The sequence below is a fragment of the Gouania willdenowi genome, chromosome 14, assembly GCF_900634775.1.
Source record: "Gouania willdenowi chromosome 14, fGouWil2.1, whole genome shotgun sequence".
Lineage (NCBI taxonomy): Eukaryota > Metazoa > Chordata > Actinopteri > Blenniiformes > Gobiesocidae > Gouania > Gouania willdenowi.
The window spans coordinates 27704432-27732369 of NC_041057.1; the positions used below are offsets into that span (position 1 = coordinate 27704432).

General features: G+C 36.3%; 1 protein-coding gene across 1 annotated transcript in view; it reads right to left on the reverse strand.

The window, feature by feature from the left end:
- uvrag (UV radiation resistance associated gene) overlaps window positions 1–27938 on the reverse strand; it is a 163461-nt gene that overhangs the window by 79234 nt on the left and 56289 nt on the right. Inside the window, exons 10-12 of the mRNA XM_028467535.1 lie at window positions 26991–27078; window positions 25665–25725; window positions 17823–17988 (exon numbers count right to left, since the gene is read on the reverse strand). Of these exons, the coding sequence (XP_028323336.1) occupies window positions 17823–17988; window positions 25665–25725; window positions 26991–27078 (315 nt within the window). The remainder of the gene's footprint in view (window positions 1–17822; window positions 17989–25664; window positions 25726–26990; window positions 27079–27938) is intronic.

Consider the following 27938-nt stretch of genomic DNA (forward strand, 5'->3'; position numbering starts at 1 on the left):
GAATTTTAAGGTGGTGTGCATATGATTCTGTCTTCAGACCAAATGCACTAAATGGAAGATTTAAAGGTTGGGTGTCAAAAGGAATTACAACCTATTACTCTTTTATCCACAAATGAGCATTCATGAGTTATGAATCCTTACAGAACAAATATGGTTAGGGTCAAGACGATTTCTATAGATAATGTACTTACAGGTTAGGCATTATTTTGATCAAAATATAAAAATAACATTGGAAAAATGTGACTTAGGGTTCCTACAGACTTTCTTAACACTAATTAAATAATTTTCTTTAAATAAATTAATATCTAAATTATACAAATCCATTCAGCAAGGCAAAAAACCTAACAGAGTTCATTAAGAGAAGATGGGAAATGGAAGGTAATATGAAAATTTCAAATGACAGTTGGGGGAATATATGTGGATTTCAATGGAGCACTACTGGTTCTAACACCTGGCGTGAGTTTGGTTGGAAGAATATAGTCAGGTTTTATATCACACCTATTCAAAAGAGGCACCAGGGTAGTGGAGACTCATGCTGAAGGCTCTGTAGATCCTCAGGAGCCAATCATTTCCACATTTTCTGGGGCTGCACATTGTTAAGCTCTTATTGGTCACAAATATGTGACCATATTAATCATATATTTGGCAGTAAAATACCTTGCAATTTTGGGCAATTTAGATGTTACCAACTGGAGAAATAAGGACAAGAGGTTGTTTTGGACTCTACTGGCAGCGAGTAAAAAAGCCATAACCAGGAAGTGGCTAAAACCGGACCCTCCGACCTTTGAAGAGTGGGTTAACATAATTCAAAAATGTTAAAAATAAAACATTACAAAGATTAAAGCTCTTCCCTTACTGGTGTTCGGCATAAGTGTCTCTGCGCATAAGCTTGCAAAAGTGCATCGCCATCTATTGACCTGGCATGTATGCTACATTGTTTTTATGCTTCCTAAAGTCTCATGTAAACAGAGATTGTTTTGAAAACGTTGCAATGTGAATGCGGAACTTTTTGGAAACAGAGGCATAACATTGTCATGTAAACAAGGCCTAAGGCTACGTTCACATTGCAGGTCTTAATGCTCAAGCAGGTTTAGCGAGAAGCTGTACATGACTGGCAAATAAATGCGTTATATAAAATAAAAGTGTTATGCTGAGATGAGATACCTCCCTATCTACTCCTGTGTGTGCCATTGATAATATGTATAATATAATAAATATGTATTCATTTTAAGAACTCACTCTCCTTGACTATTTTTTACTCCGTCATGCACCGGAGTTTCCCCACTCCCCCAACCGCTCCTTCTGGAACTCAGAATTATGATGTTATCGCATTTTGATGACGAAAAAGTCAGATAGAATGCAACCTGGCCGTTCAGACAGCAGTCGCATTGCAAAATATCAGATATGTATCAATTTACAGTATATCCAGATATGAAAGTGGCCTGGGTCAAATTTAAAAAAGATCTGAACTGTACTGTTCACATTGACATGAAAAAATCAGATACATGTCACATGTGTGAAAAAAATCTGAATGAACCTGCAGTGTGAACATAACCTTAAGGTACACAACAGGAACTGATGGAGGCCAGTGAGACCTTTAACCATCAGCGCTGTCATACTAGACTATCTGTAATGTCAGTAGAGGCAGAGGTGTCTCGTTGGTGAGCTCATACAGTAATTCTTCTCTTCTGTTCACATAGTCCAGAGTAAGAGACCAAAGCCCCAGAAGCTCTGGAACAATAACCTCTTTACATGGATCTCACAGGTTTCACTACTGTTGAGCTGCCCTCTCACTTTTTCACTCGTACATGCACCTCCATCATCGGCTTCTTTTGAATTTAAGCCCAGCAGCCATGTGTAAATCCAGCTTATGTCGCTATTTCCTCTAGATTTTTTTCACCCCTGCAAAAGAAAAAGCAGAATTTCTACAATACAGCGGCTATAGGAGGCAGCCCCCTGCTTTTAATGGTCTTGTTCTGGTCTCAATCAAAGACTGGACATCTGGATTGCATCTCCTCCCTCTCCCCCTGTTGCAATCACTGGAACTGAACCCTCCAAAAGAGCAAATGTGGACGCAACATGTTGTTTGAGTCTACTGATTTTCAGAGAACATCACTGACCGACTGAAGATAGCAAGTCAGAGATCCCAAGAGGGTCAAATCATACTGAGAGCTAAACAAAGCAGTCCTCTTCCACGCCTGTCTTTCAAACTCTCCTATGGGGCTGCCTTCATTCTCTGGCTCGTGCCAAAAGTCAAAGTTCGAGATCAACAAAACCTCTGGCTTCTTTTCTTGTAGCAGGAAAATCTGAATATTAAATAAGAGATCCATTATTCCAAACACCTCAGGTAAGAAGGTAAAAAGTTAGATCAGCAAAACTTAAATGGTAAAACACTTCAAACACTGAAGGCCTGGTGCTTGTGACACTTTAATGAACATTGACAGTAGATACACAGCTTCTTGCTGAACTGTAACCAACTCACTTTAAAGGACTACAGACTTTTTAGAGTTATTGTGACAAAACACAGTTATTTTTAATGAAAAATGTATCGAATGTTTTCTGCACAGCACACTAATATTATCAATTATGATCTTGGGCTGCCACATTCAAAAATGTGACCTTGATTTTTGGAGTAAATGACAGAAGAATTGTATCAATTATTCAACCCGGTCATATGGAATATTACCAAGGCACACTCCTTCATTTCACCATCATTTAACATTGTTTATTAATGCTCACGTCAATTTTGAAATAACAACACTTCATACTAAGTTTGACGTCAAAATTAGAATGTAGTGCATTCACATTAGTTAGCATGAAAAGATTGAGTCAGCAAGAAATACCCGGATGTATACTATATCTGGACATTTTTTAAGTGTGTACGGTGGTTGAGTCATGCTCAACAGCCCCATGATGCATTGCGAGCGGACATTCAAAGTAAGTGTGAAATTGTCCTGAGACCGACTTCAAGCTAAAAATCAAACATCCCCTTTTCAAAACAAAAGCATCTTTTCTTGTCTTCCGTTAGTTTTTAATGCTTTTGTAAATAGGGCTCTTGTTTTGAAGTTAACTGGAAGTTTCGTCAGTAGTAAATGGTGGACAATATGGATCTTCAAAAAGTTAGAATGAAATGTGTATACGCAAGTTTTATGGATCAATGAGCACATGTTGATATTCTACTTTCTCACTTATGTTTTCAGAACTTTCAAAGATGGAGAATCAACAGAGATACAGTATTTAGCCTTAGTGTGCTTCAAGTTTTTGTTGTTGTAGGTTTGAAATGCATCTTGGGAAACTTGGAAGTATACTTCAGTGGGAACGGTTGTCATCTTAATCATACTTAGTAGTATATAGTAGACAGTTTGTAGAGTATAGTACGCAATGTGCCATTTCGAATACAGCCAGTATCTTCAAAAGGACTAAACCCTCACCAAGATGTTTTAAGACAATATCACACATTTCCACTGTATTTTTAACCATAAAACGGCCCGTCTAATACCTGGCTTTAGCAAGTATAAAACGGCTGGATGTCAAATGTCGCACAAAATCCTGCATGACCTCAGTGTGTGCTTGTTTTGGGGAATTTCTGTTGTGTATAAATTTGAAATCAATGACATTAGCAAACTCCATTAACTGTACTAAGCATGTTTGGCACAATTTTGGGAAGTTTAGTAACTATTTAATAAACAAAACGGAAATGCTTGGCAGATGCAGAGTTAACACATAATGGAAAATAATGACTGTATTCTAATAACCTCCTTACTAAATCCTCAAGCAACCAATCCCCTCCTGAATGGGATGGAATGACATACAAAAATCTAAAAGGAATTACATGGTGCTTTCACGGTAATGGGGGAAAAAAAAAAAAAAAAAAACTATCTCAGCTTTTCAGCACCTTACTCAATGTATGTTGAATAAAATGAAAGGACATGGAAGGCAATAGAAGGTAGAACCTGCAACTGGAGAGATTAACTAATTAAGTAACCAGAAATAATCGACTAAATCATATGTTTTTTAGGAGTGGTCTGCACCACCTGCCTCTGCAAAATGATTAATTAGATAAAATAATTCATCATTTTAATATAGTTCTAGGACTTCCTATGTACACACACTGCTCTAGAAACCTGCTGAAGATAATCAGGTACAGCAGATTACTGGATAGAAAGAGATTATTATTTTAGAATCCTGAATTTCCAGTTGTGGCTAGTTTAAAAAAACTAAAAAAACAAAACACTGAAGTTCCAAAATAATAGTACACAACTCACTATTCAAGTTTTGCCATGTAGAATTTAAAGTACATTAAAAGCTATAAAAACTATTTAATTAGGATTATCAACAACTCAAAGGAGCTACAACCAAAGCTGAATATATTTTACCATTCCATAAGGACTTCATTATTCCTATTACTTTAATGCATCAACGAAAAGTACATTTAACTAACCGGTGACTTAGAACTGAACTCGTTCATTAACATTACATTAACACAATACTGGCACAAAGCAGCTCAACAAAATGTCATTACACATCTGAAGGTGAAATGTTTTTGAAGCACTTGACAAAATCCCATGATGCCAGCTTCTGGTGGAATTACTTTTCTTCAATTCCAATGCACAACTAAATAAAAAAAAAATAAAAAATGGATTTCCACAAGTTTAAATTTACCTGTTTAGAGTAAAAGTTGTTGATTCATGACACCATGAATTAATGACAAAGATGAACCAAGTGGCCTACAAAGGGTAAAACCATTTTTCATATTACAAAAACATTTACTGAAGAGAAAACCAGCTTGGGACTTTGAGTGTTTAACATGTGACCGTCACCCAGCATGAGGTTTCTAAGTGCACGCCATAATAATTGAGTGACTGCTCGCTAATCCTAGCACACTTTGAGAAACCGATCCCGTGCCACCTCACTTATCACCAGCGGCTGCCTCTTTCCGACACTTTAATCACCTTCTTTCTGTACACTGTTAGAACACGACTAGTTGCTTTCCATCCACGCACACGTCATTTTGCTTTGTGTCTGCAGCCGTCCAGGCCTCAGGGGTCACGCACATGTGTAAGTGGGGTGGTGGTGGGGGTTAAGGTGTTCAACCTTGTTAGAGACACTTGAGAGCAAAATTGTGAGTGCTGTGTTTGTTTATTAGCCACATGTTTGTGTTTGTGGTTATTGGTATAAACAGACAGTGGTAGGGCTGTGAGCATCTCCAGCTGGTACGTTTACTTTCTAACCCACACACAGAGATGACTGCTCAATAACTGAAGTGGCTGATAAGGTCTCTTTGTTACGCACACTTTCTACCAGCTGTTAGTCTTCTTCTATTAGACACAAGGATGTTCAAGTGTTAAACCCATCACATATCCTTACTGTGGCACTTGTGTGTTTGAAAAAGGAAAAAGAATAGGCTCAGTTGAGTCTCTACACTTAGGGGCGGATTCAATAAGAACTGAAATAAAGGGTGGTAAAGCAGGTAACTCCCTAAATCCTTTGGTGGCACTGTTTCCTCACATGCTGAGGGGAATTCAGTAACATTGCGGCACTAATAGGTGCGCATAAATTTGTCCGCCCTATTTAAATGAACATTGTGCTCGTTCAACATGGAGAGGTGAGTGCACAGAAGCACAAAATGACATTTGAAGAATTTCAATTGGGGGTGGGTGGACTTCTCTGTCAGCTTCACAAACATTTAATAATGTAGAAAACTAAATAAAACATGTTTTGTTTTTTTAAGAACAACTTTAAACCCCAATGATGTTTTTTCCCCTAATCTAATGTGGATGTTCTGTCACGTCCTGTAACTTTGCTCTCATCAGTCCATGAAAAACAGGCAGATTTGGACAAACCGTCCCATTGATCTGTTGATGCCATTGATCTGAGTTAATGCAGCAACAGAGTCTGTCAATCAGTCGATCAGCACCATTTGAAGATGATCTACTGACCATCGTCCAGCAGGTCTGAACCCCCAGCAGCGCTCAGCTGATTCTGACGTGACAGTCCTGATCTGAGTTTGCTTGTCAGTCGTACTGTTTTCCTGAGCTGAAACAGTCACCGCAAACACTTCCAGGTTTGAAGAATTGCATTGCGCCCACTGCATTCATTTATTTGCTTATGAGATCCGCCTACTTTACATAGTCATCAGAGGGAAACACGCGTAATAGATTTTGGGCGCATTGTGACGCGCAGAAGATTCGCAGTCCTGATCACCTGAAGTTCCCTTTTTAATGCGTGGAGTGACGTTTGCACATGTTTTAATACCCCTAAACCTTTAGTGAATCGCCCCTCAGTGGTGTTTGTGAATGTCAATTTATGTTTGATTGGTATAACGATCACCACTCATTGCACTCAATATTAGCTGTGAAAAAATATGGAAATAAAGCATTAAATACTGCTTCATTCCACTTATTTACAAAATGTGTGTTAACACTCATTCATTCCATCATTATGCTCTATAGTTGTTTTTCACAGTATTCTGAGCAAAATGTTGTAGTCGGACAAAGGGGGACTTAGATTCAGAAATAACAAAAAGGGGGAACTATGGGATAAAACAGAAAAAGTATTGAAAGCAGAGTCTTCGTCATTTGAAAAAAATGTATCTAGAAATGCACCAAGATAAAAAAAATAAATAACTGACCATATCAGAAGAACAACAGCTGTGTTCTTTTGAAATGGATGGTTTGAAAAATAATTATCTGGTTCAGTCGATATTTGAGCCAGGAGAATGAATTTAGAAACACTTTTTAATAAAAACACACAAAAGGAAACATTTGAATGCTGAGGCCTGATCGGCACCTCAACACGTGCAGTTTAGTGAGTACAGAAAGTCTGCTTCAACTACACTACATTTAAATGCCTTTGTTATAAACATAACTAATTTTTCAAACTATATATAAAAACAAATATTGCTATTTAATTGTGCAAAAGGAATAAAAAATGAGCTCTAATAAAAAACAACTTTAGGACCTCTAATTTTCATTGAAAACAGGCAGAAAATACAGAACAAAGTTCCTAAAACAGAAATGAGAATATTGTTATGATTATTCTTCAAACAAAAGCAAGCAAAAATTGCAATAGGACACAAAATATATCCTCACATGTATGTTTTGGGAAAATAACACGTATACCGAAATGAACCATGGCCAAAAACCGAAACACCAAAATAAATCATTTTGCCAATTATTCTTACCATTGAATTTCTGGCTCTGACTGTGTAATAACCTCACTAAAATTAAGGCATTGCATTTAATAAATTAATAACAATGCTTCGAAAAAATACAAACTAAAATATATTGCAAATATTTATTTAGCACTGACATTGCAACAATGCAAAATATTTTCATTAAAAGTTAAAAATACAAAATGAAATGTTGAACTTGAAATCACCTTTGTATACATTAAATAATAATGTACATGCCTATAAATTGAATATGTTCTCTAATTAATAAACAAAGTGCATTGAAGCAGTTTCTCTGCTTTATCACAGTGAAATCTGTTCCTCTTCTCATGAGTCGCAGCACTGAACACAGTGAACAGTCTCTCAGCACACTGCTCTGTTCGCCTCTCCGTGCTGCTTCTGCTCACGACGTGGATCGTTTCTTGTGCGTGCCACTTTATTCTCACATTACAGAAAGTATTTCTGATGATTTATAATGCGAATCAAGTACATGCGCGATGCAGTGCAGAGGATTCGATTAGATCTCTGTGAAACGTGTGCTGATTGACTCTAAAGCCAAATTTATGCTTCTCACGCAAAGATAGGATTTTTTTTTTTGAGGCGCACATCAGTGTACAGTGCACGGTGTAGGGCAGTGGTTCCAAAACGGTGGGACATGAGACAAGACCAGGTGTGCCATGGGATTTTGGGAGAATAATTATACATTATTACTTAGTGCCCCATAAAATCCACGTTAACGGACTTGGACTGAATCCCGGAATCAACCAATGAAAAACGGTATCCACTGTTGAACGCAAAAATGAACAGAATCGGCATAAAACGGCATCACCGTGAGGAAAGGGAATGTTCTTTTTATGCGGAAATGTTTCCGAGGACCGTTTATTAGGTACACAAAAATAATATTTTTTTAATGTACTACTTTGTATGCACTAATTTCACAATACATACTCTATACCTATATATATATATATAGTTGTCTTTGTCACATTTTATTTGGCTTTTGTAAATAATTATGCACATTTACAGATATTGTACATGATATGAGTGATAACACGTGTTATAAAGGCTATAGGTGTGCCTTCAGATTTTTACTTGTCCTTTGGTGTGACTTGGGAAACATAAATCTTGTTCCGTCTCAACCTCTGCTTAGAAGACGCTTTATTGAGCAGATCTATTGAAATAAGGCCGCTCTGCATACACGTTGGCCACGATCCAGACAAGCGCATGCTGACTGTGGAATTGACAAAATCGTGACAAAATCCTGTTTCGGCCAGGTTGTTTTGGTGTAAAAAGTTTTTCAGTGGCCGAATTTTCGTCGCGTCTTGAGAAAAATCTCCCATGATTTCAGGGCATGCTTGTTTCAGCACATTTCTGCTGTGTATAAATCTGAAATTAATGACAATAGTTAACTCCAATAGTAAACCATATTAGGCATGTTAGACACGATTTTGGGAAGCTCATGAGCCTGTAATGAGCTGATAAATCAGAAACAATACGTAAAAGTGGAAACTGATGCAAAAATGACACAGAAACGGGTAAACTGAAACGGAATTGGGAACATTTTGAAATGAAAAATCGGAGGCTCTAGCCATTCAGCTGATATCAACATGTGGAAGCACGACTCAGGTCTCTCACTGAATGCAACTTAATGCAAGTGAGGAATGCTGGTAGATCTATACGGTGCATACCTGAGCAGGTGAGTGTGACCAGCAAGCAATTATCTACACAGCCTGGGTGCATGGCAACAAAACCATAATACGGACAAAACAATAATTTCATTGCATTAAGAACCTGGTGTAAATCACTCCACAGCTCATGACTGGCTCAGGTCATGTGAGGCTAGTGTTTGCAGGGGTCCACGTCACTCTGGTATTTCTTAATTATTGGCTTCTTTTGAGTTAAATGACAATGCTAAAATATAAATGTGATTAAACTCTTCTTGCTGCAGAGACGCATACAAAATCTGTATTTGATGTGCAGTGCCAACTTCATGTGCACCTGAGGGGAAAATTAAAGAAAAACAATCTATGACTACATGAGAGGACACCCAGAAGACATTGTGAGACTTTAAAACCTCTGACAGAAAACATCTAAGAGTTCTCTGTGTATTTTGATGAAGCTTCCTGGTCAAATCCATTCCATTGTGTTGGACGTGTCGTTTCTTTGTATTGCATTCAATGCCGTAGAGCACGTGTCACTCTAGACACGGGGGCTAAATCCGGCCCTGTAGACCATCCAATGCAGCCCGCAGAAAACACATAAATTATTGTCCAAATTACCAAATAAGTTGTAGATATCTCTGCTTAGATATTTCAGATATCTAAATACACAAATTCAATGAAACTCAACAATATTTAGAAGATTGCAGTATTAAAATGCTTTTTTCACTTTTTCACTTGTCATTTAAATCTCAAATTATTCAAGGAACTAAATTTTCCTGAAATTATTTGACACAATTTCCCCAAAAATACGTTTTTAGAGCAGCCAACCCCATATTGCCAGCCGTTTTAGATTATTTTCACTGATCTTTCAAGGCCCACAGAATATTGTGTGCTTTGACTATATGTAAACATAGAAACAACCAAAAGAAAGGTTAGACTCTTCTTTCATCAGGAAAACAAATTTTATTTCCACCTTTTTACGTTCTGTAGTTATCAGCAGTATATCATCGGTTGGTTTCACCAAAAACAGCTGTTTCTGACCAAAAAAAACAGAGAAAACGAGCTTGAACCTAATATTTTTTGCTTTAGTGACACCTCAAACATCTGAAGAGAGGTTTCCCTATAAAAACAGTGAGAAAGGGCTTTTGATGGCAAAATAATAATTTTTACCTGCAAGCAGCAGCTCTGTCTTGATACTCTCCCATCATCTCCTCCAACATTCTTACTACGAGAACCACCGCTAACCAAAACCTGTTAAAGTGTGAATTGCCCGTATTTTTCCTTATCGGATTTTTCGCATTTCGCCATTCTCTCTCGATCTTCTCCTGCTCTCGGCGCCATCGTCCTACCCTCGTCAGTCAGATCAAAGGAAGTAGCCGCGGTTTCTACTTCTGCTACCTGTGATTGGGCATTCAAAGAGAACTGTTGACTCAATAAAATATTGTATTAGTAAGATCTTTACATGGAAGTTGCATAAGGCTTTACTGCACCTGTTCCCTCTGAAAAACATAACTGACATCTATAGACGTCATTGGCAGTCAACGTTACTAAACCAAATGCTGTCTATAGACATCAATGGCAGTCATTGAGTTAAATTCGGTCTCTGTTTTCCTTCACGATGTAACTGCTATTCACAAAGAGAGCTAAGCAAGATCTGTGGCTGTCAATCATCGTCATATATGACATAAAATCCCATTTTTTAACCTCAAATAACTTATTTAAAACAAACTTCACAGAAAAATAAGCACTTTAACACAATGCAGGATGATAATAACCAATGATCACAGCTAGAGTTTAGGTTTGAAAAAATCATGTGACAAGTATTTTAACTTTACAGTTTGACCCACAACCTATCTGTCATCAATGAGGAGGCAGGGTTTATGACCTATACTGCAGCCAGTCAGCAGGAAAAGCTCTAAAAATAAAAGCTACACTCAACCGGGGAGCTTTAGTCAATATATATATATATTTTTTTTAACAGTATTGATTACACGCAATGTATCCCGTCAGTTCTCACTCTCCCTCTGACACAAGTACATGTGGCGGTCCCTCCGCAGTCACGTTGGTCAGCGAGGACGCAAAGCGGTCCATTTGTTCTCAGTGTTTGTGATTTCATTCTGTTGCTTCTTAACCTCGGTCTGCCTTTTTCTTTAACTGTTGTAACGCTGTGATGGGGACTTCTGCCGGAACATCCGCCAATGCACTTTTACTACCGATGGTACATGAACGTGCCTGAATTCAGTCGAGTAGCCAATAGTAATTCACAAAACACGCTCCTGGATTTATGAACTTCATTTACAGAGCCAGGAGAAGGAAAATAGTTTCACTGCTCACTCAGAACACTTTGGATTACAATATGCTCAAAGATGATTATGGATGTTTGACCAAATGATGCCAAAAAAAAATTACATACTGCAGCTTTAAGATCAAACTATTTTGTAGTTGACCCCTGAAGTAAAATGATTTTAACACTCCTGCCATAGAGCTATAATATCTCCTAGATATCATCCAAAGGATGATAGTGCTAAATGAGGTGGTTAAAATGTAATCCTTTACGAGCTATGCAAGACAAACTTGGTTCCTTTGTTCCTCTGTTGTCATGAAACATATTAACATAAAATCTAAATTTTTCAAAAAATGTTTTAAAACCTGTACAACAGGTCTGCCCACATGGAGAGAAACTGTTAATAAGAGTTTTTATAGTTTAGTATGTTTTTACAGGGTCTGATGTTTGGTTGAACCAAAGTGACAACTGCCCTTTAGTAGGTGCACGTGAGCGCGCACGTGTGTATGCCTTTGTGTGGCTGGTGCGTGTCCAATACATGCGCCTAGTGTCTTTTTCTAAAACACATGGAAATTAAATCATATATCTCATTCTCAAACTTACTCATGGACCCAATTTCTCTTATTTCTGCATCCAAGTACCCCCTTTTGTCAAACTACAACATTTGCTTTGAAACCGATTTACGATTTAAAAACGACTATAGAGTACCATGATGGACTAAACAACATATTTTAAAGAATCTCATTTTGTAAATAAGTGAAAAGAAACAGTATTTAGTGCAGAGGTTCCCAAGCTTTTTTGGATCGTGATGTATCAAGAATTTCTGTTGACCTTAAAGACATTGCTTTTCTTGAATTAATTTTTGAACAAGTTCGAGCTCAGATATTTTTTTTTACTGCAATTTAGTTGAACTAGATTTATATTTCTCAAAGTGAAAGTATAGAGATACAGTTGTTTAAGACTGAATAAGAATAATAATTAAAACATTTAAAAAATCTGTTTACATTTTTCAGAAATGTCAGGCGACCCCACATGGGGTCACGACCCCAAGGTTGAAAAACCTGACTCACTGCCTCCTGAATGGATTTATTTCTATAGTTTTTAGAGAAACACATATATATATATATATATATATATATACACACACACACAATATTCTTTCCTTATGCCCTGAATACAAATGGTCCACAGCCCGGTGGTTGGAGACCCCTGATATACGGTTAAACGTTAACACACCAACATCCACAGTTAAAGCCATGCAGTACATTTCATTGTTGCGTTTCTTGTAAAAATGCTGCATGATTTTGTGGAATTGCAAAATGATCCCATAAACATTAAAGGCAGAAATGCTCGAGCCAATCCGATCCCATGCACTGCTCCTACAATAAATCTGCTTTTGCTTATGAACAGAAACCTGGAGCTTCCATAGCAGCTAATGGAAGACAGGACAGCAAGATGCAACTGACACTGACGAGGCAAAGGTAAGCTAGCAATCAGCTGCTTTAAAGGTCGCTGTAACACTGCTTCCACACTGTAATAGTGTGCTGTCATAAAAGAGAGCATCACACATCCTCAGGTACGTTTACCTTCTCAGTATCATATTCACTTACATTCCCAGGCTGTATCCATTGTCCTAACTATGGGAGAAATTCTTACATGATCTTACACTTCACTCCAAATGTTGGCTGTTTTCAGCTTTCACACCACATCTAAAACTGGATTTAACTGCCAATAATTTCACCTGAAATGCTGTAACTACTTAAGTCATAAAATTCTCTCTACCCATGACCACGCTGTATTAACTGTGTGGATTTACAGTCTGTCAAAATTTTAAATACAGTGTCTGGAGGCGAATAAAATTGTAACAGGGCCGGCATTTTACTGACTACACCGTTCAGATCTTTAGAATGTGGCAGTGTGGAGGTATTTGATGTGGCCTCTTAGCTTTGTGGAGGTAGATTTTTTTCATTGATTGATATTTATTTGTTCTTGGCTGTCATCCAACATCATACAATTCAATACAAAGAATACACATTCATTTAAACAACCAAAAATGGAATGGGCAGAAGCAGTAACTGCTTATCAGAGCCCATCCCCAAATAGCATTATATATAAAACAATAACAGCTTATCAACTTTCAATAAAGCATTTTGTTTTTTAAAGAATTTGGGAACATAGACAGTGAATTCATTAAGTTACAGTGATCCTCAAGATCATTCCAAACTCTAACACCATAAACAGAAATGCATCTTCTTTTAAAATTTGTTCTAAATTTACTTCAAAAATATAAACCCTCTTAAATGATACTTTCCTTCTCTTTGTTTAGAAAGTGATATAATACCCAAAGGAAGGCTTTCATTTCTTACTCGGAACACAATCTCACTTTTAACCTTACTATATCCATAACTTTTATTATTTATTGTTTTAGATTTTTTTAAACAGTTTATTAGTAGGTGTCTGGAATTTCACTTTCTGTATTATTCTTAATGCTCTCTTCTGTAATTTGATTAATGTATCTACATATGTTTTGCATGTATTATCCCAGCTTGCTGAGCAATAGGCCAGGTAAGGAAATATGAGCAATGAATAAAGCAACTTCAGACGCTCTCAATTCAATACACTTCTTGTTCTATGTAGAATGCCAATAGTTTTAGATGTATTATTTTTAATATGTTCTATGTGCAGCTTCCAGCAAAGCTCATGATCTATGATGACGCCCAAGAACTTGGTCTCATAGACACGATAAATTTCTGTTCCATTCAGACCCAATTTCAAGGTATAATCTGTCCTACACAATCCAAAACAAATCCATTTTGGTTTCTTTTAATTTAAGGAAAGTTTTGTTTTTCTTAAAGGGTAGGTGTATCATGTAAAAATCACTTTTTCAAGCTTTATATCATGTTAGTGTGTCATTGGCTCCTAAAAAACATACTTTCAGTGTTGCTCAGACTGATTCACATATTTTTGAGTAATCTTTAAATCTCCTGCCAGCAGCCATTTTGCTGCTGTTATGCTCGAGGGGACAAGCCTCCGCCTTGGGAACGAGGCCCCTCCCCCCTCCTATGTTCTCTTCCTTAGTTCAGCACACAACACCCGCCTCCGCAGATTAAGCTTTTAACTTACTTGTTTTAAATACTTTTGTAATAAACCCATGGCTTATGTTGTCTGTGCTCATTTATGTACGCATTAAAAATCAAAACAAATAATTAAATTAAATAAATTTAAAAAAAAATGCACCCCTCGCCCCACTTCCAGGACGTACCTCCGTCCAAAAACAGCTGTGAGATAACTATGTGTCGATTGTCTACTCTGCTCATCGTAGTAGCTGCCTGCCTTTAGTTTTTAAAAATGCCTTATCTAATGTATTTTTGGATGCGAAAAAATCAGCCCTCTTTTGGATGAAACAACTCGTCAACAATAGTTGGAGTTTATCTTATGAAGCGACCCTCGTTAAAACGAGCTTATTTGAAAGTGGATTAATAAGTACACTGACACTGAATGTGTGTGTGTGTGAGAGAGAGAGACAGGGAAGAGATCTCTGTCCATACGTTAGCATTCCTCACTTTGATAATCATTGTAATGTATTGTAGCGATGTAAAAATGTAGAAAGTAACTAAATACAGCACACAGAAAAACAGAAGTAAACAAAATCCATGTGTGTTTGTGTGAGTACTGAAGGGGGCGTGTTCATGGGTGCGTCAGACAAGCTTGGAGTTTCTTAAAGAGACAGAGGTGAAATCAAGGCGTCATTGAGAATGCTATAGAATGGTACTATGCGGCTGAAAAAAACACGATAAACCCTTTAAACTATTTTTCTAATTTTGTCAATTTGTTTTCTACTAATTAAATGAAATTATTTATATCATGATCATGTTGTCTTGGTGCTCTGGATTTTATATGATCATCATTTGCACAATATTTCAGTTAAAAGTATGGATGAAGGCAACAACAGAATACAGAATAAAACTGTGAACATGTAGCAAAGCACTTGGAGCGGGGTGCGCTGCATATTTGGATATTCCAGTCCACATCTCTGGAACAACTTTCTCAATGAACTGAGATTTATCATTTTTAACTACTTTTTTAATTGCCTAGTTTTATATTGTCAAGCCTGTTTTAATCATGTCATCAATTAAATAAATCCTGTCATTTATTTGTTCTTGTTTTTTACACTATGAATATTACATATGACTGATCATAGCATTTATCGTAATATTTCCACCGTGTAGAAATTATGAAAATAATTTTATTTACCTTTTCTACACTTTTCTCTATTTATCCGTTGTTTCCTCTTCTTGCGTTAAAGTATCTTTCTACAAGTGTTCTTCTCACGTTCTAATCTCTGCCATAGGGAAATGTTTACTTCCTATATGTACTCTGCATGGCACACTTGTGCATGGAATGTGGCGTATAAATAAAGCCCGAATGACGGATCCAACTTTGGGAGTAATCAGGGAAAAATCCCCCTATCTCTAAAAAAGCAAGTAGAAAACAAATGTGAGCCTTGTTGAGAACAATTTCGCAAAGATATTCACATAATTGGAAGTGACGGAGCAAATGAGCAACACCTGTGAGATAATGCTAACAAAAGGAAATGAGTTGCACAGTTTGAAAAAAAAAAAAGAAAAGCAAACTCACTGTAACCGTTTTTCTGTTGAATCCACCCAAACGATTGAGTATTGATGTGGAACTTTTCTAAATGCAATTCATTTTAAATGTAGGATCTGCAGTTTGTTACACTTTTTTAGTTTAGGATTACTTTTTTGTTTTCATTAACAACAAATGTTTCAAGTAAAATAATTTACTATGCAGTGTGAAAACTGACTTGTCTCACCAGTGATAATTTTAATACATTTTTATTTAGTTTTCATCTTTTGACTAAAATGTAACTTATTTATTTTTCATTTATTTCGAGCAATTTAATAAAAACAGAAAAAAGCTTTAGTATGTGTACATACATGTTTCAATTTGTAGCATACATGGCTATTGACATGGTGAGTAGATAACATAAATAAATACACTGCTCGAAATAACTTAATTTTAGTTTCTAAAACTTCGTTTTATTTAACTAAATGACATTAAGATTTTAGTCGACATAATCTGTTACAGATAGTCGACTAAAATATACAGCAAAATAGTGTATGCATTGTTTAATGCTTTAATTACTATTGATCAACCTGATAATGGATTGTATTAATCTTTGTAAATAGACAGACAGAATTTGTGATCAATGCATAAGATCACATGATCACATGAGTTCTGATTGGATTTTGACTAATATGTGACAAAATTACTGTGTTTTATTAGTAAAGTATTTATTAGTTTTATTTGTGTATTTTTTAATTAGTCAGTCTAGTTATTATTACTTAAAAAAAATGTAGTCTAAGAAAACTATGAAGAACATTTATAGTCAACAAAATGGTGTAAATGATACAGCATTTTACCAAATGTGTGTTGTTTTATTTGCCAGATAATATGAGCTGCATATGAATGCACAACAATTAATCCAAAAAAATACAACTTTATATTACTATATTTGTTAGTGGGAGGATGGTGAAATAATAATTACAGCATACAAACTAAGATATGAACTAAGCAGAGGTTAACATATTCCTGTACTCATGTTACTGTAATTAAGTTGCTTTAATGGATACTTGTACATTTTTGAGTATATTTCTGAATCAGTTTTTTTTTTTTTTACTTGTACTTAAGTATGTTTGAAGTAATTTGTTACATTTCTACACCCAACCATAACCGAGTAAATGATAATTTTTGTGAATATTATTTTATTTCCGTTCCATGTTCTCTTCATAGCTGTTTATGAAGCACATTACGCAACACATATGTTCTTAGTCGTGCCATTTCTGAACAACACCACTTTCTTTGGTTCCAACCTAATATGTTGTTACCCACATGGCATATTTAGCATGGCACTGTTTTAGAATTCATAAATGTAGCTATACTTAAAGCCTGAGGAATTTTTCAGTTGAATTTTCTGGTGTTAGTTTATTCAAAAAAGAATTAAACATTTTGTCAAACCTTTTATTTTATACAGATGCATTTGTTCAAAATAAATTAAGTTCCAATTGTGCCAGATTTGGTCTCTTCCTTTTTAAGTTTATACATGAGATGTTTACTGTATGAAAGGGAACCGTGGCAAGATTTATTACCAAAAATAAACAGGGAGGGTGAAAGTAACTAGTGACTTTTACTTTGAGGACTATTTCATTCAGCTACTTTTTACTTGTACTTGAGTATCTTATGTATGACTTACTTGTACTTGAGTATATTTTCAATCAAGTAACAGTACTTCGATATATAACAGTAGGATATATCAGTACTCTTTACACGTCTGGAAATAAGTGCATTTGTTGATGGTTTAATACAGAATCCAAAACATGTGAATGGTTTTAGTGGGAAATAAAAAAATAAAATAAACATAACATGCACTTTAAAAAAACCATTCCATGCAGATCTTTGTATATTTTAATACTTTTTGCAACATGGATTTAATGTTACAACTTTGGAAAAAAAGCTTCTTATTGGAAATGATAGACAATTGGACGTTTTGTTTTTTGTTTTAATTGTGAAGCTGTTTTTCTTATAAATGTGTATAGCTGGAGATTGAATATTTCCATCATACTACCCCCCTATGGTTAGATTGAGTTATAGTTGGTGTTTGCACGTCAGTCACTCGTGTACTCACTCTCTCTCCTTCTCTGTGAGTCTGTCGGTGATGGTATCCTTGATGGAGGAGCGTGAACCCTTGTGGATCACCGGATACCTGAGGGGAATCTGCAGGAAGCAGGAGATCATCAGGACCAGGTGCGACGTGTACCCCAGGGCGACCGCCACACTCCCATCATCCTTTGCTGTGGGGCACAAAGGGTTCTGCATTGTAACAAACTGTTGCTTAGATTAAACTAAAAAAAAGGTAACATTTTCACCACTTTTTAGTAGTTTAGTGAACTTCTCATTTTGTTGACTTTAGGAAAACTCAAAAATGTGCATTTACTGTTACATTTTTGACTTTGGCTTAACAGTTGTTAACTATATCATACTTAATTAAATAAATTTCATTTTATATGTATGTATTAAAACAATTATTTGGACGAATTAATGCACTCATTCTTATTGATTTCATTTTGCATGTTTTCAAAGTCTAAATTACATAATGCAATTAGTAATAAATACCTAATAAAATCTGTTGAAAGAGCATTTTTATTCAACAAAAGCATTTTTTGCAACTTCACAGTAAACTCTTTAGATACAATTCTAATTTTGATCGATTCCCGTTATTTAATATGGACATCGCAATTACATTAGTAACGCAGATGTATTGTTTCGAGTGTTTTAGCACATGCTGATTTACAACACCTGTCCACAGGAGGCTTTTAGAAGGTTAAAAGTAACAGAAATAATTAAGTATGGAGGAAATACCCACTGCACAAAACATTACAAAAAGAAAAGCAATATTCAAAGGTAAATACATTATACATAATATACACAATACTATTATATTTTAAAACTGAAATAGATCGAAGTAATCTGTGACTTGATATTAAAAGTGCTGAATGAAGCATTTTTTAGCAAATGTAAATATACCCAAGTGCATAGCAAAACAAATTCACAAAATACAAATTCTGACCTGCAGCTGATAAAGCCTTAATAGTGAAAGCATTTACACCTGCCTACAATGACAGATAAAAGAAAAACAGTTCATTTCTCAGTACGTGCTGTCCATTGAGCTCCACAGCTCTAGAAATCAGAAAACAGAACTGGAACTAAAAGCGTTCATAGGTGGTTTTAGAGTATGGTTTAGGAATCCGGGTACTTGATAGGAACACAAAACCTCTAATCCTGTAATTTGATGGGAATTAAACAGAAAATGGATGAGGATAGGTTCAAAATATTAGTTTTTTTATGATGTGCAACCCAGTCAGGACTGACTGTTTATGGTGGAATCATATTGCATGGAAAAATAAATTGTGTTTACAGAAATCATGTCATACAAACAAAGGTGGATAAACAAAAACGCAATAACATAGCAGTGAGAGATAGAAACAGTGTGGTGACCGTATATTTAGAAGAAGATGAGCATCTGTGGTTTGGAGGGCAGAGAACACATTGTTCCAAAAATCCAAACACACATCACCATAACTCTTCTCTGTGCACAAAAACACATTCATCGTCAACCTGGAAGCCTTTGTGAGCATTTTTAGTCAGGGAAGGACACCCGCTGTCAGATGAAGAAAAGGTTTTCATGGCCACACTAAGTGGTTTCACATTGTCAGAGCGCAGCAGGACAGTGCTTCAGCATCACCGTGGTTTTCATCTTTAGGCTTTGAAATAACAGACTGTGGCAACTTCCAATGGCGCTCGCTGTGTGCACTCTGTCTTTTATCACAAGCCTCAATTTAAAGGACATGACGCTATGGGCAACACCACAGACTGACTCCTGATGGAGGCAGAGGAACACTGAGAACATCCTCCCCTCTAGGACCTTTTTACAAACCAACTCTGACACTAATAAATACACAGACCTGAGCAGCCAGGGCAGACCTCACACTAATGGCATGTTACAGCTAAGGGGTTAGTCAGAGGAATGATCAGCAGTTATCTGAGCTGATGGTTGTATTGACTATTGACGGGGTTTATGGCTTACTCTCCCAAAAGCATTTTCTTATTGTCTGAAAACCTTAATACACTTCATTTGTGTAATTTATAGTTAAATTGTAATCAATCCCTTCATTCCATGTACGAATGTATCCATTATTGGTTTGCAGAACCATAGAACGGCACCAAAGACTCAACACAACAGACTCCCAGGGGTCTGCTGGTGCCTATCATCATGCATAAGGTGGGATTACACCAACCGTCGAGAGCAGGGGTCACCAACCTTTCTGAAACTGTGAGCTACTTCACAGGTACTGTATAATCCAAAGGGCTACAACTTAGAAAAACACTTCTTAAATACAAAAACTTCATAGTTTCACTTTAATTACAGCAGGGCCGTCCAAATTTTGGGCCAGAAGGCCAAAACTGGTCTGCCAGCGATTGGTTTTGGCCCACTGCCCATATGTGAGATTATTTAAAAAAATGAATATATGTTTTTTTTCCCCCATTTCCAGCAGTCTGAATGTGATTTGTTGCATTTCCTTCCCATCACCACAAATTGCCATTTTTATTATTTTTTTTACATTAGTAGGGTAGTGCTGTTGAGCTCCCGTCACCTCAAAACTGGCATATGCTTTTTCCTCACCTTTTTCAGTCACGTTGGAACATGTTTTGCTCTCTATAGTTAATATCAACCAAAATGTACAGTAAGAAAAAAAATCTAAGACTGATGTCCAATTACTTTTTTTTTCTCAAGTTTTGTTCAAGACATGGAAATTGTAGTGTTTTAATCATTGTTGAATTTATAGTGCATTAAATGTCTTTGAAAACATTTAGAGGTTTCATAATTTTATGTCGTGAAACACAATAAAGAAAACTACTTTACCATGTTAATTTTACACAGCTACGTAATTTCAATATTTAATTCCATGCAATGTAAGATGATTGTTTAGTTTTGGCCCACGTCCCTCCACTGCAATTAATTTTTGGCAGTTCAATGAAAATAATTTGGTCACCCCTGAATTAGAGGGTAAGATAATAAGGTAGGCTAGCAGGCACGTTCAACACTTTATTTCTCTTAATTTATGCAATTGTTTCATTTTCATTACATTTCATAGAAAATCATCATGTTCACATTTTACTAGCCACCAACAAAAAACTTTTAACGAATCGTGAAACATGTAAAATGGTTTGGTTAATCTGCGCTTTATGGGAACCATGGGATGTCTTTAACCATCAAACCAGTTTGAGTTACATGAATGGAGCACTTCCTTTAGTAATCACTACGTCAGTTTGTCTAACACGTTGACCTCCACAAGCAAAAATTTCAAGCGCTTTTTTATTGCTAAATCACATCTTATTTCTATGAGAAAGGCTGTTATATTCTTTAGGTTGAGCTGTAATTGTCATTTGGGTTTAGAATCCCTTTAAAATAAGAATTATGATGATCCATCTAGTTTGGAAAAATGGTTATCTAAATGTGTAGTTTTTGTACAACTTTCTTTCCAATCGGTCCTTGATAAAACCAGAGGATGTTGTTTGAGTCCTTGAATTTTAATTTCCACACCAAATGATTATCCATACTTTAACACATTTCATAGACACACACTATTGGCAGTGGAAGAAGGTTGTGAGTGAAAATTGGTATACATGCCAATTTTTTTCTTAACCATATATACTGTATAATGAATAGGTCATGATAGTTTAAGTAACTCAAAAAAACACATTTGTTTGGAGATGGAACACCAACTCATGACCCTGTGTGTGTGTGACACATGAAAATAACTGTAAAACATAAAACAATATAAAATTGTTGATCATAAATCTAGGGAAAAAAAACTTGACCTAAAACTTGATGTGTGCACACACACACAAACAGTGTAAAAGTGATTTTAACACAAAACATAACGTGCATGTTACCACTTGCCAAAACACACACAAAATGAATGTGTCTGAAGCACTAATAAATAATTTATTTTGCTCATCTAATCTTTTTTCTTTCTTAAGTTACCTTTGTTTTTTTTATTTAAATGAAAACATTTTGAGGATTTTTTATTTGGTTTTTTTTGCAAGGAAAAAAACATGTATAGATGTTATAAAAAAAAAATAGATTTTTTTTAAAAGACTAAAACAAAAAAGAACAATAGTTCTTCACAAAACACAAGCACATGAAACAGAAATCAATGTCAATAGGACACTGAAGTTACCAGGCAGCATTAGATTAATTATATTTGGTTATGGAGTTGTTGAAATCTGCTCATGTCATCATTATGCTCTCCTCTGTTGGTGAATCTGAAGCAGACTTACACACAGGCTCCCACTTTAAAGGAACAAGTGATCACTCAAAGACAAATGGGTTTGCTGTCACCACCACAAACATCTGTGCAGTCCTAACAGATGTGGACAGGTGGGCTGTGACAGCGGGGAGCGGAGGGGGCTCCTCGTGGTATTCCTGAGCCTGCTGCTTTATAAGTGATTAGGAAAAGAGTATGAACAGGTGTGTGTGTGTGTGTGTGTGTGTGTGTGTGTGTGTGTGTGTGTGTGTGTGTGTGTGTGTGTGTGTGTGTGTGTGTGTGTGTGTGTGTGTGTGTGTGTGTTGCACAGCTAACCATTTATTACCTGCTTCAACCCAGTTACCATTCCATCCGTCTGAATCTCATCAGGTTTCCTTTACAATGACACTAAATCAAATTTATTACAACCTACAGGTGTGACCCTTATATTAATCTTCCTCACCATCACCATAACAAGAGCTTTGTGGATTTAACAGGCATTTTTTCCCTTTTATCCTATAGCCTAATATTTAGACTTTACTATTCACACGGTGTCACTGCAGGCAGATAAATAAAAAAAACAAACAAAATTAAAACTGCTGAAGATGAGGATATCTGTGTTATCACATGATGAATCCATAGTGTAGGCCTCATAGATCAATAAAACAAAGATCATTAGCTCGATAAAAAGAACTTGCAAGCAGAAATTTCAGCTATTTACATCTTTTTTTTTCAAAGCAAATGATTTTTTATTTATTGAGTTCTAAACCATGGATTTATTAAGATTTTTGTATTCAGCCACTTTAAAAGTATTCAGTATTCAGAAACATTCACTTTAAAATGGTTTTGCTACAGTGATAGACTTCCCTTTAGCCTCATTCAGAGGGCTGAAGTTGAAAAAGTTCTGTTTCCTCCCTCACTCGTTATTCCACATTTTGTAAAAAGTCACCTCCAAATGGGCGATTTGAATTTTTCTCGAGTTGTGACGTCACAAAGCGAAAACTCCTGCTCCTGACAATCCAGGCTCCTCCAACCCTATATAAGAATGTGAGGTCCTCCCTCTCAAACAACCTCACAGGTAAAACAAACACTGTGGTTTAATACAGAATATACATTATAGTCATATATGTAAAGCTACGTACACAAAATGTGTTCTACTCTCCCTGAGGAGCAGTGGACAGCCACGGTGTAGCGCTCAGGGAGCAGTTAGGGTTAATATAAGAGACTGATCAACATCCCACAGTGATGGACCAGGGAGATTAGAACCAGTGAGCCTACAATTACAAGCCTGCTGCCTTAACCACTAGTCCCTTTATCCACAGATAATATCTTTACGTTCAGTATATAGATAATCTGAAGCGCAGTGTGAGCGTACACAATCAGTTCCATTTTTAGTAGCTGTTATATTGCCTTTGACATGATCTGACATGTTTATAACCCTATGCAATGCAGTGGTAGGACAAAACAGTGGACTATCATCTTAAATGAACTACTCCGGTGTTCAGAAAAGAAGAGCATGACAAGAAAACGATGTAGCAGCTCTGGTGAGAGTTTGAAACAGATGACTGACTCCGCTGCTGCGTGTGTCGGACTCACAATCACAATAGCTGCGTAAATAACCATGTGTTTCACAGTATTGTGCAGTTTTTTGGCTGAAAACAATAACAAGAGTGTGTGAATAGCAAAATACAATCGCTATGGTGATCAGCTGTGGTCTGGAATCTAGTTCTACAGACACACCCACTCATGCATATGCATGAGGGCCAAAGACAGCCTATTTTTTAGAAGCGCCATGAAAGTCACTTTCCAGAGGGCTAAAACTCCAGAAAACAGGCGAGTTTAGGAAAATAAACCTTAAATACTATGTTGTTAAAACAAATGGAGACAAGTGAAAAATAGCACAATACTGGACCGTTAAGCTTTAAAAAAATAATAATCTTGAAATAGTAATAAACATTAAAGTGAAACCATAACTAAATACTCCAAACATGTTGACACATTTTTAATAATCAAAATGTCATTTCTTATACTGTATATAACTACACATGCATGCGTAACGCAGAGAGCACAACATGATCACATGAATCAAAAACATTGAAAGTTTCTAATCAACCTTAAACTATGAGAAGAAAATAGTGCCTGTTAAAAACACAGGAATAGGGGAAAATATTTTTTTTTTTTTCACACTACATAGTCATGCATTAGTCTTTAATAGGGATGTAATGATTCACTCAACTCCCAATGCGATTCGATTCACTGGGTTCACGATACAATTCTCTCACGATTTATTTTACAAAATGGGACTGTCGACAAATGATTGAAAAATATTCCTTTATTTTTTTTTGGGAAAAAAACTAGAAAATACTGTAGTACTTTCCTTTTATTTTTCATTGTCAAAAGAATCCCTTGATAAACTATTCAAAACAATGCAATTTAACTAAAAAATAAATCTTGAATGAAATAAATAAAGGAATAATATAAATGAAGAAGAAGCCTATTAATTTAAATTCTGGTTCTATAGTAAACAATGCAAAACTGCATAATAGTTATTTTTCTTTTTAAAAGTGCAACTGAAAATGTATTTTGTGCCTTAACAATTAGACTTTAAAAAAAAAAAAAACAGTCTGCACTGTATTTACATCAGATATTTGTTTGGACCAGCAGAGGGCGCTGGTAACTCAGTGGTTGGTTGGGATGCAGCTAATCTAGCAGTGAAGAAGAGATGCTATGCTAGCAGAGAAAGCTAATAAAAAAACGTGACTTTTACAGATATTCACGTAATATTACAGATATTCTTTTGGTGCTAAAGGGGTAATGAATCATTTATGAACATGTTTAAGAGTAGAAGGCGGCCAGAAAGAAAGTAGTAGCAGATTCCATCCGCCGCCTCAGCATTTGGACAAGAGAAGGATAAATATATAGCTGTTTAAAAAAAGTACTGCAATTCAATTTTCAGAGAATCGATGCGAACCGTGATACCTATGAATCGATTTTTAACTGCCTTACGATTAATCGTTACATCCCTAATCTTTAACCTATTGACTAAACTACAGATTTACATTGTGATAGCTCAGTGTATTGTAATTGTAAAGATTTGATGAGAAGATAAATGTTTAAAAGGAAACATCCTAAGAGAAATTTAAAACTAAAAAAGCACCCTTGGGGGTTGTGTGCGCGCGCGTGTGTGTGTGTGTGTGTGTGTGTGTGCATGTGTGCGTGTGTGTGCGCGCATGTTAATTGCTCAGTCATAGCTAACACATGAGGTAAGCGCATTGGTGAATGTGTGCTTTTAATTGAGGAAATGTTCAAAGCAAAATAAAAAATACCCTCAGTTAGTCAATCTGCAGCTTTTCTACTTATATATAATTATGTCATTATGTCTTTCAGAACGCGCCATCGGTAATTATTAAATGATGTCCTTCATGTGTACCTGTCACACCTAAGCATCGTAATAATGTTCTGCAAAATTGCCATCTGGAGAAGTTATAATTATAATATTACTGATTCTGTGTGCATAATAACTCAAGCTGTTAACCAAAAATAAAACGTGGAATTGCTTGGTTTCAACAAGTGTCTCAGAAAAAGCTCCAAGCAAAGCCAACTTCTGTCATATTGTCCTCCTGGGACCCTGAAAATCCAACAGACGAGTCATGAATTACCTTGAAACTCTTCAGAGTTTGGCAGCTTCACTCCGCAGATGACATAATCGGACTGATTAGCCTGTGGATTCAAAAAAAAGAGTTTCATCTAAAAGGCAACAATCAGACAGCAGTCGGAGACAAGACGGAACTAAAACATTTGGCAGGTGCCTGAGGGACTGGATTCAAATCACTCTTTTCCCCCTAAAAGTCATTTGTCTGTATTCAGTTTGCTGTGCAACAAGCTGCTCTCATTGCTTCATGAACGCAGAAAATTATTCTGTTTTAGGTTTGTTTTTTTTCTCTTAAAAAGCTCAACTCTGACTGCCACCAACTAACAGAGCATTATAAATATGCAGCATTTAGGTAGAATTTGAATTATTAGTGTAAGAATTAGCTAGTAGTCGTAACTAATTTAGCATACATTAGATCAGTGGTTCTCAACCTTTTCAGCCCGCAACCTCCAAAATAAAGATGCCAGAGACACCACATTAATTTATTTATTTATCTGAATAATATCCACTGTTATTATTTGTGCCATAGCATATAGTCATCTTAAAGATGTAAATCCTTGTTTTAATTAAAAATAAAATGAATTAAAAGTGACCTAAAATGGTGGAATGGGATTTTAAAAACCACAAAAACTGGTTAAAAGTTAGCCAAAAATGGACAGAAAAAGTGGTCAGAGGGGTTCAAAGAGTCAATATTGGCTTGAAAGCGGCATAAATGGGCATGAAAAATCATGAATGTGGTTAAGATGGCTAAATAAGCAAGCAAATAATTATTGTAGAAAAGAGGTTAAAAGTGAAAATAATGGGTCAGCATGTGCTATTAGGTGGGAAAAGTGGTGGAAAGGGTTTATAAGTGCCAAAAATGTCTTGACAGTGGAAAAAAAATGTGGAAAAAAGGCATTGAAATTTGATGGAGAAGTGGTAATGCAGCAAAAAACGCAGGAGCAAAAATATGGCAAGAAAAAGTGATTGTAATAGGTTGAAATATAGCAAGTTTAGTGTAGTTGCATAAAAAGGGTAAAAATAAGCAAAAATAGGCTCAAATTGTGAGAAAAAGTATTCTTAGTTTTTTGAAGGCATCTCCCAGTGTCTTGTAATCCCAAGTTTGAAAACCACTGCATTAGAGAACTATCAGTGTGCACAAAATGAAACTCTGCCTTTAAGCTGTTAAATGTTTTCTGTTGCACTTTTTGATCATGCAAAACACATCGAGTTGCCTCGTGTATGAAATACGCTATACAAATACATTCACCTTGCCTTAGTACAGCAATAAAGGCAGAAAGCAGTGTGCAGACATGTGTGTGCGAGAATGTGTGTGTGCGTGTGTGCGTCTCACCACATCAATAGGGTAGATGTAGGATAGCTCAGAGAGGAGCTGCCGACAGCGGAAGGTGAGCTGGGCATTAAATTTAAGGAATTGCTCTCTAAGGAGAGAAACAGACACAGAGAAGACAATATGAGCATTTGGCTGCTAACAGAACATAGGAATTATATACTAAGAGCCTGATTTACTCGCTGTTTGCATGCGTACAAATGTGAGCAAACATTCAACTGTAGCTTTACACATGAACGCTGCAGGCATGAAAGAGAGGAGATGGCCCGAAAAGGGAAGACATGTTTTCCCCAGACCTCCTGTATCTATGTTAGGCAAGTTAAATCTAAAATGAGATTTGATACAATCCTGGGAAAGAGCTCCAGGTTGCAACACCTCCAACATTTCATATTGTACATGTGGTCACTCCCATCAGCCATGTTGTCTTCCCTCACAAGCTTGAGTGAACAAAAGCCTAGTTTAAAGAGTAACTAAACCCCAAACCCACTTTTTTCTGCTGAATACATACTGTATGTATTTGGGTATTAAATAGTGCTGTTGATTGATCCTAGTCCAACTTTTAACATTTGAGTAAAAGTATTTTAATTTTGCGTATTTAGTTGTAAAATGTCAGATATACTGGCTCCTAATCGTTGAACGCCACCTACTACAATTGAATTTTGCAATTTACTGAAACAGATTCTTTGAATTCCCCTGCTTCAACAACTTTCATTGTTGGCCCCGCCCCTCATATAAAAGCTGAGAGGAGGCTTTCCTCCAATCACAGCCCTCAGTGAGCATTGATTGACAGTTGAAACAGCCTGGTGCAGCAGTGATATTTTTGACACTGTGCTTCTATAAAGAGCAGATTCTGGTCAAACAGAGGGTTCATCAAATTGTGTGTGTTTACAGACACATCATAAGTGTATTCCCGTCTGTCTCTGCGTGTGCGCGGACATAGAGTACTGTACG